This window comes from Rhinoraja longicauda, chromosome 29 (genome assembly GCF_053455715.1).
Source record: "Rhinoraja longicauda isolate Sanriku21f chromosome 29, sRhiLon1.1, whole genome shotgun sequence".
Classification (NCBI taxonomy): Eukaryota; Metazoa; Chordata; class Chondrichthyes; order Rajiformes; family Arhynchobatidae; genus Rhinoraja; species Rhinoraja longicauda.
The window spans coordinates 17,079,266-17,103,426 of NC_135981.1; the positions used below are offsets into that span (position 1 = coordinate 17,079,266).

The 24,161-nt window shown below is 39.6% G+C and overlaps 1 protein-coding gene across 1 annotated transcript; it reads left to right on the forward strand.

Annotated features, from left to right (window-relative positions):
• The first annotated feature begins 1,698 nt into the window (after positions 1 to 1,698).
• On the forward strand, positions 1,699 to 23,711 carry znf281b (zinc finger protein 281b). Its single transcript, XM_078424734.1, has 7 exons — positions 1,699 to 1,807; positions 9,174 to 9,571; positions 13,277 to 13,402; positions 15,507 to 15,627; positions 16,293 to 16,376; positions 16,547 to 16,665; positions 19,564 to 23,711. Exons 2-7 carry the CDS (start codon positions 9,218 to 9,220, stop codon positions 21,121 to 21,123), a joined length of 2,364 nt encoding a protein of 787 aa, XP_078280860.1. The 5' UTR covers positions 1,699 to 1,807; positions 9,174 to 9,217; the 3' UTR covers positions 21,124 to 23,711.
• Positions 23,712 to 24,161: the final 450 nt, after the last annotated feature.

Genomic DNA, 24,161 nt, shown 5'->3' on the forward strand with positions numbered 1-24,161 from the left:
CTGTGGCAGACCCAATATTTACCAGAAATTGTTCATTTCTTTTGGCTAGCCTTCTACCTTCCATCTTTCTTAAACCATCATAAACTAATATTCCGATAGAGTCATGGAGTTCTACAGTCATGCAGCATGGAAACAGGCCCTTTGGCCCAACTTGTCCATACCAATGAAGATGCACCATCTACGCTAGTCCCACCTGCCTATGTTTGGCCTATTTACGCCTAAATCTTTCCTATCCTTGTACCTGCCCAAATGTCTTTTAAATATTGTTATCTTTGCTCCTCAGGTTCCTATTAAATATTTCCCTATCACCTTAAACCTATGTCCTCTGGTTCCCGATCCCCCTATTCTGGGTAAAAGACAGTGGATTTGCCCTATCATTGTGCAAGTGCCACGATGAGGTAGGTTGTGAGATTAGGATTACACTCTTAGTTTAGAGTGTGTTCTGTTGTCTGGTAACAACACAGGGAAGAAGTTGTTGTTGAATCTGGTAGTACATGCTTTCTTCTGCCCAATGGGCGAGGGGAAAGTGGGAATGTCTGGGAATGTCTGGCTCTTCGTAATATGTTGGCTACATTTCTGAGGCAGCATGAAGTATAGCTAGAATCGATGGAATAGGGAGGTTGGTCTGTGTGACTGCATCACAACTCTCTGTGTGGGATAGGGAGACTGGACTGGGCTGCATACACAACTCTCTGCAATTTTGTACGATCATAGGCAGAGCTGTTGCCAAACCAAGTAGTGATAGATCCCGACCGCAATGAAACATTAGCAGTGTTTTTTTCTACACATATGCTGTCTGATCTGCTAAGTATTTCCATCGTGTTCTTCTTTTTATTTCATATTTCCAGCATCTGGTTATTTAAAAATTTTCAATATGTGCTGAAGTCTATGGTTAGCTATACTAATATCTCGTTATCAGTGTGATTTAATTATAGACATAAGCCATTTTGCAAAGTTAAAACTGCAACATGGTCCATTTTATTCAGGTGAATGCAAAGATTCCAAGCAACTTTCTTTCAAAAATGTGAAGTATTTTCCATTGACAAAAATTCTCCCTTCAAAACCTGTTCGACAACCACCTCATCAAACTGTTTATGCACCCTATTCTATCAGACACCCTATCATAAGACTTTGTTCTTCCAATAACCTAAGCACCAATAACAAATAAATGAGTACAGAATCTAAAATTTTGCAAAATTATGGAAAGAATGGATAGGCAGAGGTGGAAGAGGTTTTTTCCCCCCAGTGGTGGAGATATCAATGATCAGAGGGCATGGGTTTAAGGTGAGAGTGGCAAAGTTTAAAGGAGAGGTGTGGGCAAGTTTTTAAAAAAAAGAGTGGTAGGTGCCTGGAAGAGAGGATGAGGAGGCAGCAGCAGCAGATACAGTAGTGGCGTTTAAGACATGCAGGGCTGGGGCTATGGATCATGTACAGACGTGTTCAGTGTGCAACTATTGAGTTTCTGGTTTGCAGGGAAGAGAGACACAAAATTCTGGAGTAACTCAGCGGGACAGGCAGCAACTCTGGTTTGCAGGGCAGGTTGAAGCAGTGGGAGTTAGCAGTTTGCACTGCAGCGCTCGGTTCCGCCCGAAGACGCTCGGCTCCTCCCGAAGACGCTCGGCTCCGCCCGAAGACGCTCGGCGACCCTCGGCTGCGCTCGGCTCCTCCCGCGGTTGTCCCCGTCCGAGCCTGGCGCCCGTACTACCCGGCGTGCAGCCGGATCCAAGATGGAGGAGCCGAGGGGCTGAAGGATGTTGACAAACGGGAGGGAGAATCTGGCCTGAGATCCGGGCGGAGGCGATGCAAGGTGAGCGAGCGGGAGGGAGGGGGCCGGCCGGCGGGAGGGAGGGAGGCCGGGGCTCGAGAAGGAGGGAGGGAGGGAGGGAGGGAGGCAGGCGCCGCCCCGGGCCGGGGACCGTGGACAAAGCGGCGCGGCGCCGGCCTGAGGCCGGGGGAAACGCCGCTGCTGTTGCCGGCGGCGCCCGCAGGCCCCGAGCCCGGGAGCGGGGAAACCAGGCCCGGCGGCCCGGCGGCCCGGCACTCCCCTCAACACCAACCCGCACTTCACCCTTAATCCCCACCTCATCTTAATACTTTTAAAAAATAAGCCTCTGCCTCGTCATTTAAAAAAAAAAAAAAAATTTTAATCAATTTTCAGCTCATTTTTATTAACCGATATTTATTTTAACTCACACGTGTGACATTTGAAAACAATTGCAAAACTAACGGAAATTTTAATTTCAGGGATTTTTTTATAGGTGATTTTCCCTGTCACTGTGAACCGCTCAGAGGCAAATTTAAACCAGTTATCGTTCCTGTACACTACAGGATAAGTTGGTTTTGTTTAAAAAAAAAAACTTAAACAAAGCTCCGGGTGCCCGGGTTTTATGCAACATCCCAAAGACATGCATGTTTGGAGGCTAATTGGCGTCTATAAATTTGCCCCTTATGTGTATAGACAATAGACAATAGGTGCAGGAGTAGGCCATTCAGCCCTTCGAGCCAGCACCGCCATTCAATGCGATCATGGCTGATCACTCTCAATCAGTACCCCGTTCCTGCCTTCTCCCCATACCCCCTCACTCCGCTATCCTTAAGAGCTCTATCCAGCTCTCTCTTGAAAGCATCCAACGAACTGGCCTCCACTGCCTTCTGAGGCAGAGAATTCCACACCTTCACCACTCTCTGACTGAAAAAGTTCTTCCTCATCTCCGTTCTAAATGGCCTACCCCTTATTCTTAAACTGTGGCCCCTTGTTCTGGACTCCCCCAACATTGGGAACATGTTTCCTGCCTCTAATGTGTCCAATCCCCTAATTATCTTGTATGTTTCAATAAGATCCCTCATCCTTCTAAATTCCAGTGTATACAAGCCCAATCGCTCCAGCCTTTCAACATACGACAGTCCCGCCATTCCGGGAATTAACCTAGTGAACCTACGCTGCACGCCCTCCATAGCAAGAATATCCTTCCTCAAATTTGGAGACCAAAACTGCACACAGTACTCCAGGTGCGGTCTCACCAGGGCCCGGTACAACTGTAGAAGGACCTCTTTGCTCCTATACTCAACTCCTCTTGTTACGAAGGCCAACATTCCATTGGCTTTCTTCACTGCCTGCTGTATCTGCATGCTTCCTTTCATTGACTGATGCACTAGGACACCCAGATCTCTTTGAACTCCCCCACATAAGGGAGTGAATGAGACAGTGGGATCAAACAGAACTTTTGTGAATAGGTTAATGATGGCTGGTGTGGATTTGAAGGACCAAAGGGCCTGTTTCCATGATGTATCTCTCAACTAAGCTAAACTGAATCTCAATGGTAAATTAAAACCAAGTTATAATTCCTGCACTCTTCATTAAAAATTGTTCTTGTTCAAATTACTCCTTCAAGCAAATCTCTGATCAGGAAAATTGGCGTTAGGATGTTCTGCCCATGGAGAACCTGAGGAAAGGGTATTGCAGAGTGGCACAGCTGATGGAACTACTTAGGTGCAGGAGTAGGCCAATCGGCTCTTTGAGCCAGCACTGCCATTCAATGTGATCATGGCTGATCATCCACAATCATTACCCCGTTGCTGCCTTCTCCCCATATCCTGCATCCAGTGAATCGACCGCCATTGTCTTCTGAGGCAGAGAATTCCACAAATTCATGATCTTGACCACAGTCTGTGTAGAGTTTGCATGTTTTCCCTGTGACCACATGGATTTTCTCCCGTATCCTCCAACACCCCAAAGACATGTGGGTTTGTAGGTTAATTGGCCTCTCTAAGTTGCCCCTTGTATGTAGGGAGTAGATGCATAAGTGGGATAATAGAAACTATTTTGAATGGTTGATCAATGGTTGGGTCGGACCTGTTTCCATGCTGTATCTCAACTAAACTAAACTGCAAAGGTAAATTAAAACAAGTTATTGTTCCTGCACACCTCATGAGATGTTGGCTTTGTTCAAAATATGGAATTATTTCATTCGGATCAGACATAGTTGAGCCAACTGAGTTCAATGTAGTTGTTCCAGGGTGCTGGAATGCTTCCTGTTGATCATTCAGTTTAAATGACTTCACAAGATCTTGCTTTGGGGTATCCGTTGGCAAGGAAACCATTGTGATACACTCTGGAGATTATTTTCCTTGAGAGCAGTGTATGTATCTTATGGTTCAAAAAGCCTTCTCTCCTTTTGATAAACCCTCTTCTTACCAACTTTAGTCTCTTAATATTACTCCTTGAGATCCAAAATTAATGCAAGGTTAGCAAGTTCAGTTCTGAATCGGAAGAGTCTGAAATATTACTTTGTAAATCGCAATATTGTAGTTTTGTGGTTGCATCTCTGAAATGTATATTTCCAATTGTGCGGGGTTTAGAACAAAAAGCTACATTGTATAAAATGCCAAATGTTATTTTTTTAAATAATGTTGGGCTTCATATTCATTCGTAATCATTCTTCCAGCAAAAAGACACTTGTACATTGGCCGGTTCTGTTTAGCTTGTGTTATTCCATTGTGATAATCTAAATCTAGGAAATGCACGATTTTGGAAAACTAGGTAAAAATGGGAATACTTGTCTTCTCAACTTGTAAAACAATTTCCTGATTCTGCACGATACCAGCCTGGCTTTTTGGCCATCTTAGAGTACAAGCTGTTGCTGAACATGATGCCGATGTGGGGAGCTTATTGAAACTGAAATCAATCGACAACTTTGAAGAGGAGAACTTCAAAGCAAGAAGGATTTTGTACTGAAAGCACACTTTCATCTCCACATTCTTTTCTAGTTTAAATATCTAATCATTGACAATGATGTTATGTGCAAAATGTGAGTGGATACTTTCACTGAATAGTGTTTTGAAAGTGCAAATCCAAGGGAGGACTTCTGTTACAGAAGGATATGTGCCTTCCCTGTAACTATTTATTTCTTCCCTTAGTTCTTTAGGTATTCAGGAGAACTGATCTAATCCAGCAAATTCTGTTTGTCAAAGCAAGTACGGTACAACTCGGATAGACTAAATGATAAAAGGACATGAAAAGTTGAACATTTGAAATGTAATAGACACAAAATGCTGGAGTAACTCAGCAGGACAGGTAGCATCCCTGGAGAGAAGGAATGGGTGACGTTTTGGGTTGAGACCCTTCTTGGGTCACCCATTCCTTCTCTCCAGAGATGCTGCCTGTCACGCTGAGTTACTCCAGCATTTTCTGTCTGTTTTCCGTGTAAACCAGCATCTGCAGTTCCTTCCTACACATTTTAAATGTAATACTGGGAGAGAAAAAATCAACACTTGCAATTATTCTCTATTAATAGATTAAAACATTCCACGAATAACAATAAACCTTTGCTTAAATTTTACAACCTAATTGTTGGAATAAGTAGGTAATTTATTGTTCAGAAGTTAAGTTTATATATTTAATGACCTTTAGTAATTTAATATCTAATGTATTAGAATAGCCTTAACTACCTACCTGCTGTATATGAAATTACGTACAGCAGCTAGATAGTTAAGGCCATTTATAGAGAACACAATTAAATTTGACTGGGTAGACCAGTAAGCAGGCTACACTTTGTGATCAGTGACAAACAAAATGCACAAGTCTTTCATTACAAATACAATGGACTTTTGCAGTGGAGCATGCAATGATATAGAAATCCAAAACTGCGGTATCCTCTACTGGAAATCTGGTGTGTAGGAAAAAAATCTGCAGATGCTGGTTTAAATCGAAGGTAGACACAAAATGCTGGAGTAACTCAGTAGATCAGGCAACGTCTCAGGAGAGAAGGAATGGGTGACGTTTCAGGTCGAGACTGAAGTCTAAAGTCGGGTCTCGACCCGAAATGTCACCCATTCCTTCTCTCCTGAGATGCTGCCTGACCCGTTGAGTTACTCCAGCATTTTGTCTACCACTGGAAATCTGGGGTCCATTTGATAGGGAAAGCAATTGTTTATATCCTTAAGCAATTAAATTGAATGATCTTATTGAGGCATGTAGAGTCTTAATCAGCAAGTGTACTTTAGAATGTTTAATTTGAAGCCAAACATGGTAAGAAGGCAAAATGTGGAAAAGAAGAAACCAAATTTTCAAAATACTGTAAATGTATATTTTAAGTCTGCAGTACTTAAAATTGGTAATAATGAGGGCCTGATCTTGTTAAAGTTTTCAGTGCCAGAGTGGTTGTTTTGCAGTAATGAGAATTGCATGCAACCTACATATTTTAGTTTGATTTTGTTCTTGAATGGAAAAGTTCCAACTGTCTCCATAGTGTAGTGGAATTCAATCATTTAAATAGCCAATACACCATGTCTTTTTGTATGTTTGAGTATCAAATTTCTTGGCAACATCCTTTAGAACAAAGGATGTTTTGATGCAACTTCTTCACGCGTTAATTTGCCTGTATGATTTGTTACTTACAGTTTTGAGGACTGTTTATTTTACCACAAAATATGGGCATTTTAATTTACAAGCAAAGGAATACAGTGGCGAGGGTGTTTATCTGTTTCTTAGTCCTATCATTCAACAGTTTTTTTTATTTTTGCAGACTACAATTTTTCAAAGGTGGGCACAAGGAACTGCAGATGCTGATTTACAAAAAAGAAGACATAAAGTGCTAGAGTAACTCTAGGTCAGGCAGCATCTCTGGGGAACATAGGTGATGTTTCAGGTCTGAAGAAGGGTCCTGACCTAAAACGTCTCCCATCCATGTTCTCCAGAGATGCTGCCTGACTCGCTGAGTTACTTCAGCACTTTATGAGTCTTTTTAATTTTACAAATGTTCAGTAACTGGTGTAAGCTCTGGGAAAAGAAGACATGAACTGCAGGTCTTTAATATAATAAAAGTTCAAACAAATCTGTGGCCAAATCCTGGATTTTTCATTGTGAAACATTATCAAACACTCTATTTTGGTGTGAATGATTGGGTATGGTGTCAGTCCAACAGTGGGCCACATGCTGTAGATTGACCAAAGAGCAATGTTCGCATCAGATGAGCTAAACCATTTCTTGCTGAGGATGGAAGATTGTTGACTGCAGCAGCTCGAGTAATGCCATCAAATAAATATTGAGGTGGTTACTATTGAGCAGTTGTGGAGACGGAAAAGCTGTGTTGTAGAACGTATGAACTTGAGCACAGGGTTCAATTTAAAATATTGTAAACCTTTGTTTATATTTTCATGATGGCAAAAAAGCAGTGTATTCTGTTTGGAATTTGTGATATTTAAAGTTCAGTCTTAGCTCATAAAGAGCTCTTTTAAGGAATAGTCACTGAAGTAAGAAATGTCATGGCTAGTAAATATGTAGCCCCATTTTAAAGGGTACTAGACCAAGTGGACCCATTGGGCCCCAAACCTCTCTTGCATAGGTGCAGCAACCTCCACCCTTTCCCATCCACCCTCTCTTCCCCCTTCCCCATCCCCCTCAACCCCCCTTATCCTCCGTCCTCCCCCCCCCGGAGATAGATTTAAACTTTAAAATGTGAATAACTTTTAAAATATACTGCCGATTTCAATGAAACTTCTTCCATTAGCACCAAAGGGACGACGGTGTGTAAGGTGGGCCAAAATTGTTGCGCTATCTTGTACCGTTTTGGCTGTAGTTCAGGAACAAACAAACAAACAAATGAGTTTTAATATATAGATTATTTTGATCATGTCCCATCAAGGTCCTTTTACCTCAACCCATTCTTCAGAAGAGTAGCTCATATTACATCTGTAAAAAAAAAAAATCCATCCCCCTAAGCATCTTTTGATTTTTTTTGTGAATAAAATTTCCTACTTGTACAAAGGTCATTATTGCTCTTTTTTGGCTCCTATATACTGAGCACTTAATTAAGAATGCTGAAAATTCATTCAATGAATATATCAAATATTAATTTTGCATTACAGTGCTATACTGTATTTATATTATCAAATCTGATTCTGTACTTAATGTGAAAAATTAGGAATTTATTAAAATGTGTCGGGCGGTAGAAAGAGAAATCCATCAGAACTTCCATCCACTCACTCTTTAGACTGACTTATTTTCTAATTGTTGATTTATATTAATCAAGTACACAGATTCTGAAGAAGGGTCCTGACTCGAAACGTCACCTATCCATGTTCTCCAGAGATGGTGCGTGACCCGCTCCAGCACTTTGTCTTTTTTGTTTGTGAACTGGCATCTGCTGTTTCTTGTGTCCTCAGATGTTTGGAACTGCTTACATTGTGCTTTTCAGCAAAAGTTGATGCAGTATATTGAGGAAAGTTGAATAATGTATAAAGAATAATTAAAAAAGAAACCGAGCCAATTTTGACTAGATTCCCCCTTACATAAATCTATAAATGTATTCTATTTATTCTATATTCAATAGGTAGTTGCAACTTCTTTAGTATTATTTTATAGGAAGCTATCTATAATGCAAATCCTGAATTAATTTTGAAATCTATTTTTCTCCTGTTTGGTTTTTATTTCTTGTAAGAAGTTTCATATCTATTGCTTCATATTATGTGAGCCATAATTAGACCATGTTAAACTTTTAAACATATCTCTGGTATGAGAGAAAACTAACTTGGGAGATGCCAGTGGCAGAATGGGCAGGCACTGAATATGAATGGAAAAAGCTGATTTTCTTCACATTGAAATTAGGCGACCATCATTTGATTTGAAGTAATTCCTACTTGTCCAACAGACGCTGTTTTCTGATGAAATGCTGTGCTTCCCATTATTTGGCAAATCATATTACCAAATGAAAGTTCAGTTCCAAATACTAACTATGTAAGTTGAGTCCTACAAACTTTCTTGTACTTCATTAAAACAATGAATAAGAATCTGTTACTAGGTAACTGCACAACTGAACGATTATGATGTCGTAGGCTTCAAGAGCAAAGTTTTGAGTGGCCTATGAAAGGAACTTGTTCACACAACTGTGCTCTGCACCTCAGATGATTGTCATTGTAACTTGGTTCTATGGATAAAAGATTCCAAGCTCCTCTTGTCATCTTCAACGTAGACATCTTGTGGCATTGTATTAGGATATCAGTAAGCAACACAACTTACTGATATGTAAGTCAAGGGTGATTGCAATAACAAAGGGTGATTGCTTTGGATATCAAAGTGCACTTAAAAATTGTATGTAACCCTTTTTGTAACAGGGCATGAAAGATTGTAAATGTTTCTGCTTCAGTTGTCTAATATTTTTATCCTCTTACTTTAGGAGTCTGCATTCGATCTAGTTTTGAATAATTTTAGACCTACATCATGAGCATTGTTCACGACAAATTAGGTAACGAATTCCTCAGGAACGGTGGGATGGAACCAAACTTTTCTTCTGGCATGATCATGTTCAGTCACCTCCCACCAATAACAAACTTTTCCAGCCTCGCTGCCCATTCTGTCACACCATCTGTACCTCAGGATTTGATCCTCAAAAAAGATCCTGACGCTCCAGTAGAAAAATATCCGTCAGAATATGGGCAGCCCATCTCAGATGTTAAAGAGAAAAAGTTTTCCGCGCACGATGGATTTTTATTTTTTAAGAATAAACTTCTCGAAGAAGAGGAGATGAACAGGGGACAGAGCATCTTGACCCACAATCTAAATCATACTGGTCTAGTAAGTAAAACATTTTCGATTCAGAGCATTGCATTGCTTGATAATTGTATGTCTTTATGGAGTTAAATCAGTTACTTCTTCAACGTAGCAAGAATGCAATTCAGTTATTTACCTGACCTTTCAGTGAGACTAACTGTTTTTAGGCTGTAATTTTATACCTTGAGCTGACCATTTAAGTTTGCATTCTTGGTTTTAGCCTCGTATAATTTGAAGTCAGTGCCTCCCATCGTGATAATATTCCATGTGGTGGTAATTCTTGCTCCCATCCACATTGACAGTAGTGCCCTATTAGTGGATTATCTAACTTACACAAGTTGGAATCATACCTGTCATTGAGTGGTACACTATATGATGGATGTCCCTGAACTCGTTAATTTAATTTTGTGGTAAGAGGTAAAACATTTTCCAATTGACATCCTAATTCACCATCAAAAATGCATTGGTTAAATAGGGGTGGATACTTTGACTCAATAATTTACTCTAGACCCGATCTCTGAAGGATAATCCTACAGGCAGCATCTCTGAAGAGAAGGAATGGGTGACGTTTCGGGTCGAGACCCTTCTTCAGCCTCCATGAACCCGCTGAGTTACTCCAGCATTTTATGTCTGCTGGCTGTGCCATTTTGCCTCCCACAAGAAAGATGGTAGTCATGCCTACTCTTGAAAATGTCCATCTAACTCATCCTACTTAATATCTTCCTGTACCCACACCAATATTCCCTTTTTAAGTAAGCAACAAATATGCTTTTAAAAATTGTCATTCAATCTTGTTTCATCTTTTGGGAAGTGTATTCCAGATTATCATAACTCGTTATATAAAATCTATTTTTACTATGTTTCTTCCATTTGTTCTGCTTCCCTGCAATTAGTTTAAATATGTGAAATGACCAAAGTAATTGTGAGCATTACATCATGATCTCATAGTTGGACTCACTTCTAATTGGCTGATAAACTATTTTATCCAGATCTGGAGTCAGTTCAGTTGAAGGCCTGATGTTTGAAAGGTGACCTTATTTGATTCAAGTCTTTTCCCAATAAGCGCCTTTTCCATATGTAAATTTAAAATGGAAATTTTGAATGTTGGGATTAGGGATGGAGTGGTTGGTTATAACCTCATTATGGCCTATGCAGTGGTGCACAATGGTGCGTTTCTGTACAGAATAACAAAGAACTTGCATTTGTAAACCACATGTCCTTTGTGTAAATCACTTGTGAAATGTTTAACTTGAAGCAGTGCAATAACCAGTTTATTCACCGTAACATGGTTTAATGTACATGATTCGATAAAGTTTGCTTGACATTGGATCAATTCTGCTCTGCTTAGTTCATGGTGCTGTTTCAGTTTATAGATTTATGTGAACTGATGATCAGTTATCTTGTATTGTTGTCTTCATTCTTTAATCTTGTACGTCTTCCGAATATTGTCCCACCAGAACAAGAAACATCCTTCATTTTTGATGAAGGATCAATTATATATTTGGTTCGGTTTGCACTCTGACCACCTGAACATTTTTGTTTTTGTATTATTACATTTGTTGTGACTTTCCCCAGTTTTTCTTCCTGTCCTGCTCTTGATCCCCATATATTCAAATACAACAATATAGCAGTAGGCATCTCTTCAATACCTGGCATGTCAGAACAGTGTGTTAAAGTATCACTGGCAGGCTGTTGTGCCAATCCATCTGTTCCAGTTTACCAGCAGCGCATAAGTGGTCACTGAAAAACAGCCAGGAGTTGGACCCCCAGCAAGTTTAGTTTCGTCAGTAGAAAGTGGAAATAATATACTTTGGTTTATGCCATTCTCCCGATCATATTCCAAATGAATATTTCTTGACTTGGAGACAATTTGTCCAAAATGGAAATTCTAATTTCAATAAAAATACATTGTACAACATATGCAGTAACTCCTGACATATATATATATATATATATATATATATAATATATATATATATTAAAGGGTATTAGTGAAAAACTATTCAAAAGACTAGGATTCACAATCTCCTGCGATAGTCCGACTTTAATAAATATCCGCTCGAAATTTTCTAATTTGGTGATTTAGTGCATTTTAGTAGTGGAGGTAGTAATATCAAAGAGTGTTTCAACCCACTGAAAGACTTGCTGAATACTTCATTATTTTCTGCCTTTCAGCATATTTAGAGACCAGAATGACCTGATCTGCACTATTGAGAAGTTACTGTACATGTTGTACATTGTATTTTTATTTAAATTCTTATGTCCATTTACATTTTGAATGAATTGTCATTCAGATGCAAGCCAGAGGCAGTATTTATGTACATTTTTTTTCTTTTCTAATTAGTTTTTATTAAGTAACCAATATAACATTTATACCCTAAAATCTGAAAACCTAGTCACTACTATGCCATTGTAAAGGAACTATTTTAGATCATAGCGTCAGTCACCCCTACAGTAAATTCTAAGTTTCATTATGGATAGACACAAAATACTGGAGTAACTTCTTCAGACTGAATGGTCTCGACCCAAAACATCACCCATTCCTTCTCTCCAGAGATGCTGCCTGTCCTGCTGTGTTACTCCAGCATTTTATGTCTATCTACGATTTAAACCAGCATCTGCAGTTCCTACACATTTTGTTCCTCTGGAGTTGAGAAATTAGTTGAGTTGTGTTTTATTATGGTGTTTAAAGAAGGAATTCACATAATTCCTGGATATATAAGAGAGTGCAGATGCTGGAATCTTGAACAAAAAAAAATAAAGGCATTCGGCATCTGTGGAGGGAAATGGACATGACATTTTAGCTTGGGATTCTTCTTCAAACTAATGGAGTAAAGGGGAGATAAGTGGTAGAAAGAGGTTCAGGGAAGGGGATGAGGCTAGAATGGTAAGTGACAGGTAGATCCAGGTAGGGGGGGGGTGTTGATCGGCAGATGAGTCAGATGGGGGAGAGTAGGGTGGAGATAGGAACCAAAACTGGAGGTGATAGGTGGAGAAGACAAAAGAGTGGAAATGGTGGAATATGATAAGGAAAGAAGGTAGGGAGTGAAATGTAGAACCAGAGGCCAGAGGTAGGGATAGTCGGTAAAAGGGGGAGGGGGACCCTGAGTAGGGAGATAAGTGGATGGAGGAAGGGAAAGGAACTAGGAGTGGGGGAAGTGGAAAGAAACCCATGGGGGGGGGGGGAGTAAAGATGGGTATATGAGTGGGTATTGGTCTTGCTGAAATTGGAGCAGTCTTTGTGCCGTTGGGTGGCAGAATACCTGAGAGGAGTTACCTGAGACTATCAGAGTTGCTGTTCTCCCATTTTTGTCAGTGGAAATCTGGCCATGGAGAAGACTGACGACAGACAGGTCGGTATGGGAATGAGAAGTGTAATTAAAATGGCAGGCAACCAGGAGCTCCAGCTGCCCCTGATGGACATAGCGCAAGTTTTCGGCGAGGCATTTGCCTTTTCTCTGCTTGGTCTCACCAGTTGTGGACAAGGTCACATATAAGCACCAAATACAATAGTCAAAGTGTGAAACTGAAGGCAGAAAAGAAGCACCTTTAAATAAAAAGTGGATGGAAATAAAGTACACAACTGCAGTCTCTCAGTGTGGGAATGAATGGATAACTAACTGATTGTTGAATAGTTTTTCATTTTAAACATTTTCTTTGGGAAAGTTGTATTGTTTTTGGCCAAGAGAACTGAAATTAACAAGTTCATTTTTTTATTTATTCTTCCAGTCACAAGTCAGATATGAGAAAGATTACCTCACCGTTCCAAAACAAGGGACTGTTAAGAGGGCAAAGAAACAAAACTCCCAATCTCAGGATACAAAGCCCAAGCGGAGACGAAGTGAAACGTCCAAGGTAATGTTTCCGTCAATGCAAAGGCAGTTCAGAGAGTTAACGACTTATTCCTGTTTTTTTTTTGTTGATTTAAAACGTAACAAGAGCTATTAAAATGGAAAACCATTGTTTTTCAGAATTACACCAAGGAAGGTTATTAATCAGTATTCCTGCACACTAAATTTACTCAGCAAGATGAATAAGCTTGTAATTGAAAAGGTGATAATGACATCTCCAATGGTTTAGTGGTATAACAGATTACAATTTTGCAGCATTTTAGCAAGTTTCGCTGATGATTCCAAGCAAAATAAAATCTATCTGGGGGTGTTGAGTTTAATCACGTGCCCTGTGCCCAATTAACGCATGCATGTTTGTTGATAACCCTTGAAATAGTGTTGGTTGTGACAAAAACACGCTCAGCCTTGAAATGATTCAAAATCTGTCGAATTTGAACAGTGAAGCCTGCGATGGTGGCAGTTATGTGCTGAATTTAGGAACAGCAGCATCTCAGTTCCCCTAAAGGCCACACATCATTTCAACTTTACTTGTATAGCTTTGTATTTTATCATTGCGAAAATAGGACATATTCTATAAAAAGCCTTCACATACTTATTTCACAAGAATTTGAAGATTTGATTGGTAAATTAAGTAAAGTGGCCGTACACAATTTTTAGGAGAATTTTGCCATATTTTCCGTGCACTTTGTTTTCGAGATTTATTTGCAAACTGTCTCATTTGATATATTGACTTTAGGTATTGCACTATATGTATTAGTCATGCACTTGTTTAAATATGCAGTTTTGCTGCTGTGTGCACTTTCCATTATCTATAAACTAAAACTCTCGTTTGTTCGCTTGTTCCTGAACTACAGCCAAAACGGTACACGATAGTGCACCAATTTTAGGCCCACCTTACTCACCATCATCCCGTGGTCCTATGGAAGGTTTCATTTGAAATCGGTGTTATATTTTTAAAGTTGTTCACATTTTAAAGTTTTTAAAAAACGCGCATGTGCAGTTGGGGCTCCGTTGACCTGGTACTTACGTAAGATGGCCTCCACATCCACGCGTGTGCAGTTGGGGCCCGTTGAGCAGGAGCTCGGCCGCCTGTCTCTTGGGGGCGGGAGAGCCAGGCCTGGTGCCGGGGGAAGCAGCCTGGGCTTGGACGTAACCGGATAACCGCGAGCCTGAGGTGGGCCACGGGGAAAGGCGGCAGCGGCGGTGAGGCCGGACGTTGGTGGAGGTGGAGGCCTGGTGCTGGGCCTGCCTTTGGCTTCTCCGTCCCCCCCTCCTCTCCCTGGCTGGCTCAGCGCCTTCCCTACGCCGCCCAGAGTCCAGCGACTCTGCAACAGTGGGAGAGCCGCCGCCGTCTACCACTGAACATCCCCGCACTGGGATTGGACAGAGGAGAGGGTGCTGCACCAATGCAGGAGAGGCAACCCTAGGTGGGAGGGAGTGGGGGGGGGGTGAGGGAGGGTGGCGAGGGGAGGAGGGGAGTGGGTAGGAGAGGGTGCTGCACCAATGCAGGAGTGGTTTGGGCCCACTTGGTCTAGCACATTTTATATTTGTTACACTGGTGGCTACAATGACAACATGGCACATTAAGATGGTCAATTTCATTTTATATATAGGGGAATTTAAAATAAAAAGCAGATATGGGTACAATGCATAATTTCTCAATTTAAAATGAATTATTCATGTATATACTGGTCCAATCGTTCTCTTCATTCATCAAAAGATTGCACATTTAGATTTGCTGCACATTTTCTACATTTGAAAAGTTCTGCATTGGATATAAAGCCCTTTGGGATGTTTTCAAAGCATGACAGTGTAAGTGCGGGTCTTTTTAAGTCTTTCTCGTTTGTGAGGGCTTGGCAAATTGACTAGTAATTTACCTGCACAATTTTCTTAACTTTTTTTTTGTAATTCCCATTGGAGAATGACTAGTGTTTTAAAATTACTGAAAATAAAATTGTCAATGTCATTTGACCTTAAATATTTCATTAGAATTTATTAAATTGCCACCATGGCATCAAAACAGGCTTTCAACCTTACTGTGGCATTGAGCCTTATCTGTGACTTAATCAAATTACTCTTGACTTTAAAAAAGGATTCTCTTCCTTCAGGCTTCAGCAGGTGGAGATGGTACCAATCTTTTACATGGTCCGAAGGTTCACATATGTGAGCATTGCTGTGCCTCCTTCCGTAGTTCTTACCATCTTCGTCGTCATGTCCTCATTCATACTGGTAAGGGTTGTACTGAAAATACATTTTCCCACCATCCTAAGTGTTGTTTCTTGTGGTACTGGTTTATTATTGATATATGGAAAAGTTTTGCTTGTGTGCTATCCAGTCAATTCATATACATTAGTACAATTGTGCCATATGCAGGTACAATAGGGTAGTGCAAAGAGAAAAATACTAGAGTGCAGAATATAGCACAACAGCATTTTCATGTAACATTTACAGAGAAAATATGGAAAGGTTGCAATGAGGTAGTTGGAGGATCAGGGCTTTATGGGAGAGCCATTCAGTAGTCTGATAACAGCAGGGAAGAAGCTGTTCCTGAATATGGTGGTACATACTTTCAAGTTTTTGCATCTTCTGCCTGACTGGAGAGGGGAAGAGGAAATGACAGAGGTGAAAAATGGATGGTTGGTCTGCATGATGGATGGGCCTACATCCATAACTGCAATTTCCTGGCCAGAGCTGTTGCAAACCAAGCTGTGAGGCTTTCTACGGTACAACTGTAAAAGTTGTTAAAAGTTGTTGGAGACATGCCAAATTTCCTTAGTCTTCAAAATTAGGTTTAGATACAACACATAGTATTATTTATTGTTTGTTTAAATCATCTGAAGGAGTTTAACCCAATAGCTAGTTTTTGGGGAATAATTTTATACTTGTTCCTGTAGGTGAACGGCCATTCCAATGTAGCCAGTGTAACATGTGCTTCATTCAGAAGTATCTGCTTCAGAGGCATGAGAAGATCCACAGTGGTATGTATGGGGATTACATTGACACTGTCTTAAAATCTATTTCATTGCTTTTTATTTTTATCTTGGCATTTGTTTGAAAAAATAACTTGCTGAATTAATTGCAAATGTATATACACTTACTAATTGTTGTATCCATTTTAAAGTAAAACTAAAATATTTGTTCCTTGAAGGAGAGAAGCCATTCTGTTGTGATCAGTGTAATATGAGATTCATCCAGAAATATCACATGGAAAGACACAAACGGACACACAGTGGAGAAAAGCCTTATCAGTGCCACACTTGCCAACAGGTATACCTATCAACTTTAAACAGTTACTCTTGTGTATAAAAAAATGTAGAATGTAAAGGGCAAATTACAGATGTGAATTTTTTTTAAAGTCAGTTTGGGGCAGATTATGGGTATGAAGTAGAATACTGAAGGGTATAAATAAGTAAAAGCAGTATATCAGTGGGTTATAAATTACAGAAAAGGGGGGTTATTGGTAATAGTCAAAATATATTCATTGGTAAATTAAATTTCTTGTCTGAGACTAATGCTGTCCATGTATTCTGACCTAAGTAGGAAAGAGTGCAGAGGCACAAAATTGTGATAAATCCACAGCACAACCTGAGAATGATAAATTATTTTTCATACCTGATCTTATCAGCTATTGCTGTAACATAAAGCACTTGTCTGTTCAATGGAACACAGCAGAGACCCCAAATATATCCAGATGTTAAAGCATCGTTGCCATCCAAAAGTCTTCTTTCATTTTTCTCTCTCCTCTTCTCGTGAAACTCATTGGCAATCCTTCGTAGAGATTTCTTGGGTCTGAATCACATTTCCACAGATTTATTTTCAATGGTATATTTTTTCAGCATCTGGTTAGATGCACTGGGCCTGGACCATTTCTTAGCCTTGAGAGAAATTATATCAAGCCACGTGCACATTGCTGAATGCTCAGCACCAAGCTTGAGAGACCTTTCCTCGATCTGGTTTAGTCACCTCCTGTTGAATAGCTGTGTTCTGGACCAAATCCAACATGAAACTTCCTATTTTCTTTAGCAACTCTTCGACTGGCATATACTTAATATTCAACTATCAGTCTCTCATTTTGAGGCTTCAAAGCATAAAAGGAGCCCCAGGTGATCATGCATTTGGGGAAATACAACTTCAATGAATACTATCCTTCAGTGTCCTAAAGTCACTGTATTGTCTGTAATACTTTGGAAAATGTAGTCACTTATAATCTGGGAAAAATAATAGTCATTTTACAAGCAGCAAATTCTCATTATCAGTCAAATAATGTACATGTATACTGTAAGATTTGTCTCCATTGTTAAGACATTGGGGATAAATCTGCTTTCTGAAAGAGTCTTAGAGTTGTTAAAATGAGTTACGGGAGGATTGGCTTAAAAAGTATTCTTGAAAGTCAGAGACAAAGAATTACCTATGCTGGAATCTTGAGCAAAAAAACAAGGTGCTGGATTAATTCAGCAGGTTAAACAGCATCTGTGGAGGGAATGGATAGGCAACATTTTGTGTTGGGACTCTTCTGCAGGCTAATCAGTTACTGAACCATTCCCTTCATAGATGCTGCCTGATTTGATGAGTTACTCCAGCACTTTGTGTTTTGATCAAATTCCAGCATCTGCAGTTTCTTGTATCTCTTTCTTTTTCATCCACTTGAATGGGAAACAGTTCAACCTCTTTTGAAAGAGAACATCAGTAAAAGTGCAGAATACATTCAACGCTAGACTAAAATATAAAACCACAACCTGTTGACTGAGTTGTGCAAGCTGTGAAACCACATTTTGTAAAGTTAACTAACATTTAAATACTAGCAACTATTTTCTCTACAGTAAATCCTCTCCCTTATTTTTCCATTCCCCTTCACTCATGATTTATAGTTTTGTAGAATCTATATTTAACTAAATCATGCTGAAAAAGAGTAAGTAACGCACCCCTCCCAACCCTTCCGAATTTGGCGGAATGTTTCCGCTTTCCTATTTCATTTCCGCCATTCCGATTTCGCCTCACATTTTCCCGCAAAACAATCGGTAATTACAATTTGTCATTTCGGCCGCTAGAGGTCGCTAGGGGTTCCGCGAGAAATCTCCCGCGCCCTGAAAGTCTCCCCGAAAATGTGGCACCTAGGCTGGGCAAAGCAGCCAATCTCAACCTCATCGGGACTTCCATGGCCAATTTGTAAATTTGACCGCTTGTCGCAAGGGGCTCCGTGAGAAATTCCCCCGCTCTGGAAGCCTCCCCGAAAATGTGGCACCTAGGCTGGGCAAGGCAGCCAATCTCAACCTCATCGGGACTTCCATGTCCGATCAGTGGGTTGGAATTGCAACCTGCGGCCGGGGCTATGGAATTCCAGCCCAGCTGGAGCCAGCACATCTATCCCCATAGCTGACTTCCTTGGCCGGCTGGATAAACCAGCTCTGGAACCAAGAGTGCCGGGAAATCAATGGTGGAACTGTATTGAGTAAATATTAAATTTAAATGCAAGATTATATAACTACTATATTAATTAATTAAGACGGGGATAAAATATAAAACACAGCAGATAACCAATTACCACCTTTCTGGGCTGATTATCAATTAATGTGCAAATTTATTTCAGCAAGTACTTCCGTATGCTTAGTTGAGTTGCATATATCAACTCTTTCTTCATAACCTAGCCATACATTTTATGACCATTGTTCTTTTATTCAATACCAAGAGAATTGGGATGTGTAAGGAAAAAGCAAATTAGAAAAAACAAAACAAAACCATTTTTTCTTTGTGTTGCAAGAAGTATCTCTGTTCAATAACCTTTCTATAATAGCAGATAGGCCTGACATTGTCCAAGAATTACAGACTGTTGGAAATAATAGTCATTTTTCACACATGAATGTAGCGGCCGGCACGCATATGCACATTTGGCATGCATACCGTTTTTTGCTGAAAAGTTGCATTAAGCGCGATATTATGAATTTTGATGTAAAATTCTGAATTATGGGCATCAAAATTGTGAATTTGTAAAATCAAATGTTGGGAGGTCTGGTAATGATTGCTCCCTGACCCCTAAGTATCAATGAAATATTTGAGAGAGGGCAGATGATGGTGTGAAATAGAAATTCCTGTTTTTGTTCAAGTGATCATTCATTATTGGTGTCTATCTATGTATGTGCATATAATTGTGCTTTTTCTTTTCTTCAGTATTTTTCCAGAACAGATAGGTTACTAAAGCACAGGCGCACATGTGGTGAAATCCTTGGTAAAAGTGAAAATGGAATGGAACCTGGGCCATCTAGTCAAATGGGAAATGTTTGTTACACCTCCTCTCAGGGAACGACAGGAGCACGCAAAAAAGCAAAATCTAAAACCACATCTCAGGAGATTAAGGACAAGGCAATCCGCAAAAAGAATAAATCTAACATGTCTGATCTGCAAAGCAGCTTAACCAGCTGCAAAGATAAATTGTCTGTGTATAACATGCATGAATATGCTGTTGAGATGCCAATGGGGCCCGCCATTATAAAGTTGGGAAATACAAGTGAAGAGGACTTACAAACAAGAGCACCGAAATTGGTCATCAAAAAGGTGAATCGGAAGAGCCCTCCGAGGACAGGTCTGAACAATGCTGCACATCTTATTATACCTTCCACAGAGCTGATGAGGCAAAAGTTGATGGCTAATAAACAAGGGACTGTGGATTTGAACAGCAACACCAGCATGGATAATATTGTCTTGCTGCAGAACACAGGCAATAAAACTGAACAGGCCAGTAACTGCAATTATGATGATGCTATGCAGTTTTTTAAGAAAAAAAGATACTTACAAGCTGCCTCCAGTAACAATGACTATGCAGTGAGTATAGGACAAATGGCATCGCAGCAGTCTGTAATTCAGGCCGCAGTTGCCAGTGTGATGGATAATGAAACCTCGCTTACGCTGTTAGATTCTTCTCCAATGAATGTGGATGTGAAAGTCTGTCACGAAAAGTCTGGAATTCCAGATGAAGTCCTTCAGAGCCTTCTAGACCAATATTCCCACAAACACGAGCCCCAGCATGAAGTCCCTTATGACATGGCTGACCAACATATGCCAATCCATTCTTCAGGAGAGAATCCAGAAATGCATGAGGAAGCTGTTTGTCCAGAACCGCACGCATCTCGTAGTGACAAAACAGGAATGCTCCAAGAATATTCAAAGTACCTCCAGCAAGCTTTAGAAAGAACAAGTCAAGGCGATGGGTTCACACTAACTCCAGGGATGCAGTTTTGTCCCACTAGTCTTCCATCTAGTCTCCCCAGCCATAATTTATTCCCTGATAAACAGGCTTACACCACACCTGCACTTGAGTGTGGTTTCAGTCCATCTATTACCTCAGTGTTGCCAACCACCTCACCAAAGCCACATTTTGGTTTGTTGGTTGGAAGTTCCCAACCTGGCATTCACTTTCCCAGTACAGAAACTGCTCATCAAAGGCTGACGCCATCTCAGGAGTTAGTTGGGCAGCTGGAACAACAAAAGAACTTGGAGGGTAGCTTGAATCATCAGGTCTATCAGATTGAGAATTTTGCCCAGGCCTTTGGCTCTCAGTTCAAGTCAGGCGGTAGAGTGCCAATGGCCTTTAACAACGGCACCAGTGAAGAAGCAGGCCACCGAATAAGGACTACAGTTTCTGAATTCTCAGGGTACACTAATTTGTTGTCTGATGCTAATGAGCCAATTAGCACGGGAGCCAAGACTCCGACCAGCCAAAGTTACAGGTAAGGTCATTAGAGTGACCAGGCTGGAGGGCCTTGAGTGCTTGATACCATGTTTTTAATCATGTGTCAGCACATTGCCAGTCCAAATGTTTATATATCAGGTTCTGAGAAAAAAAATGTAAAATTAATTAAGCCCTTCCAATGCAACATTTTACCATTTTGTTTGGTGCATTCAGTCTGTAATCATGTTAGAACAGTTTGTATTAGGAATAAATTTTAAACACAGTGGATAGGCAGAAATTTAACTAAGTCTTGATTTTTTTTCTCAGTGGATTGGAATTGGAAAATGTTTTTAGCAAAATAGCATGACTTGGATGGGGTTAAATGTTTTTGTGGGATTTGTTTTTAATTCAACTGTACCATTAATGGAAGAAGCATTGCTGTTAAACAAAACATCAGGGAAATGTTCACCATACAAAAATTGAAAAATAGAGACATATTTCTATTGAGCTATATGGCTCTTGTTTATATTACAACTCAGGAAACATGATGCAGTAAGGGGAGATTTCGTTTGAATCAAATTCCACAAGCACTGACTTGAAAGGGGAACAGAACTTTGATGATAGAAAAATTGTAATGCACATCCGTGTATTTAAGCATTTGGTCCCTGAAGACAGCTTTGAAACGGCATGGCATCGGCCTCATTGAATCAAAAGGAACTAATAATTTGACCAATTTCACTTCAGTATATTAATTAAGAAAAAGCTAAAAAAAAAAAAAAATTTAGGTAGAACAATACTTTATTTACCTCATTCTACATTTTAAAAGCCGTGCGTAGGCAGGTACCAATGCAAGTATCAGTAGTAAAAGTAGCATGAATCAACATTGCGTAAATATAATAATTCCTGTTGGACGCTATTGTTAATGTTAGCAATGTTTACAGGGAAAAAATAACTTTTGTTTTAGAAAATTGTAAAGTACAGGGTGAAAGGAAGAAACCACAGTTCTGTACAGTGAAAACTGCAAAGTATATTGAAAAGTTCAGTATGTTAGATCATAAAGTCCTTGATACATTTCATAGTGTTGCAAAAGCATAGTGTTATAATTCAGATTTACCCGTCAGTTGGATAGGTAACCTGCTAATATAATAGCCATTACAATTGTGTGGTAACTTGCTGCTTTGTTTTGAGTTGTAAGACCTTGAAAACAAGAAATGGTCACAAGTATCAAATCTAATTAAATCAACGAATGCCTGGTTGGCCCAGTTGTATATAATCAAAGTAATTTTACTTTGATCCTGTATTCCATCCTAGATATCTGAGGCCATAAATGATTGCAGTACATAAGCTTCGTTATTTATAATTCATGAATAGTTTGTGTAGTTTCAGGAAGTCGTCTCGTAAAGTTGCAAACAATTCTATTGTATGCTTGGGAAAAGGCTATAATTCAGTTAAATTATTTCAAGGGTCAGTTGGAAAATCTCCCACATCCAGGTAGAGCAAATGGAATCCTAGGTAAACTGATTGCGGTTTGTGTGTCTGAAATCAAAAAAATGTCTCCTCAGGTTTTCCCAGTATTTTATACATCAGATGGTGCATTGATCAGAAATTGCCTAAGCAACAATAATCATGATCTGAAGCTTTCCCAATTAATTTTCTTGATGTGATGACGATTACTGTTGGTCCTTCTCCAGAACCTGCACACTTTGCTAACTGAGCCTAATTCTGACTTTAAGCAAATTTATTTTTTAAACAAGTGTAAATTAGCCAGGGTATAGGTCACTGCTGTTTTAATTGAGTCAACACTCTGCCTATGATATATTGAACATGCTGGTCTCACATGTTTAATTTGGTCTTTGTAAGAACATATCATGAAGGAAAAACTTTGCTCATTGCCCAGTGTAATGAAATGAGATTTTTAAACTGTTAACATTGAAGCATTGTAGGTTCAGATAAGAGTCCACTTAGACAAAATTATTGTCTTTCCTTTGTAAGGAACTAGCCGGTAAATTACGCCAATGACGTTACCTCAAATATTCATCTTGGTAATCCATTGCATTTATCTTAAATCCATGCATCATCATTTCTTTTTTTTTGTCCTGCTACTTTGAGTTATCTAGCTTTGTACTCCTGTATTCTGCCTTCTGATATGTTACTTGGGTGAACTCTCTTCAGGCTTAATCTGTGGTCCTTAAAATAACTTCTTATGGCACTATTTAGTGAAAGCTGTTAATTATTCTCCACTTTACAAACATGAGCCATTTGTTCTGGGAAGGTGACTAGATCCAAATTTTATCTTTAAAAACTCATGGCATATTCATTCTCAACAGAATTCTGTGTTGCTTCCTAGCCACCCGTAGCTGCAGGTGGCAGGGTTTGCTGCACCTACTGAAGCTAGGACACAACAGAAATGAACAGAAAAGTAACAAACAAAATTTTGTTTAACTGTGTTAAATGTTAACTGTGCAGTGGTCCACCTGATCAAAGATTAAAATTTTCTTTATCTACCCATAATAAATACTTCAACAGAAAATCTTTCTGGTTACGATGTTAAGCATATTTTGTTCTTCTATTGTTATTCATATCGTTCATTTGAAACCCCCAGCCAAATTGTGATTCAGTGAAGTAAAGAGGCAAGGAGTGGGTGAAGGTACTGGGCTTGGGTGAGGGTGGTGGTGGTGGTTTTGGGGGGGGGGGGGGGGGGGTTAGGGAGGGTTGTGGTTTATTCCACAATTTTAAAACCATTTTTAAACGAACAAAATTGCATTTTTTTATAATTTTGTTCTATTGACCATTAGAATAGGGAGCTAAAGCTGCAAATGCTATGGTGTAAAACTAAATCATCAAAAGACCGTTTGTTATTTATTGGGAGTCCAATTTGCAATACATTTTGCGTGTATCCTGTCAACTAAATCTAGTAAGTCCAACAATGTTGAAGTTGAATGTATTTAAATTGAACAAAATGTTACCTTTTCTACTTGCTATATGTCGTGTTCAACTGAACATTGAATTTGCTTTGTGTAGAATTTGTAACTTGCAGTAAGGCATAATTATAAAAAGCTCCATTAGTTGTTTTGGGTGCTTCCCAGGCATTTTGATTGAT

Coding starts and splice junctions, on each gene's coding strand:
- znf281b (XM_078424734.1), top strand. CDS start 9,218: ATGAGCATTGTTCACGACAAATTAGGTAACGAATTCCTCAGGAACGGT. Junction 9,572..13,276: donor ATCTAAATCATACTGGTCTA/GTAAGTAAAACA, acceptor TTATTCTTCCAG/TCACAAGTCAGATATGAGAA. Junction 16,377..16,546: donor GCATGAGAAGATCCACAGTG/GTATGTATGGGG, acceptor TGTTCCTTGAAG/GAGAGAAGCCATTCTGTTGT.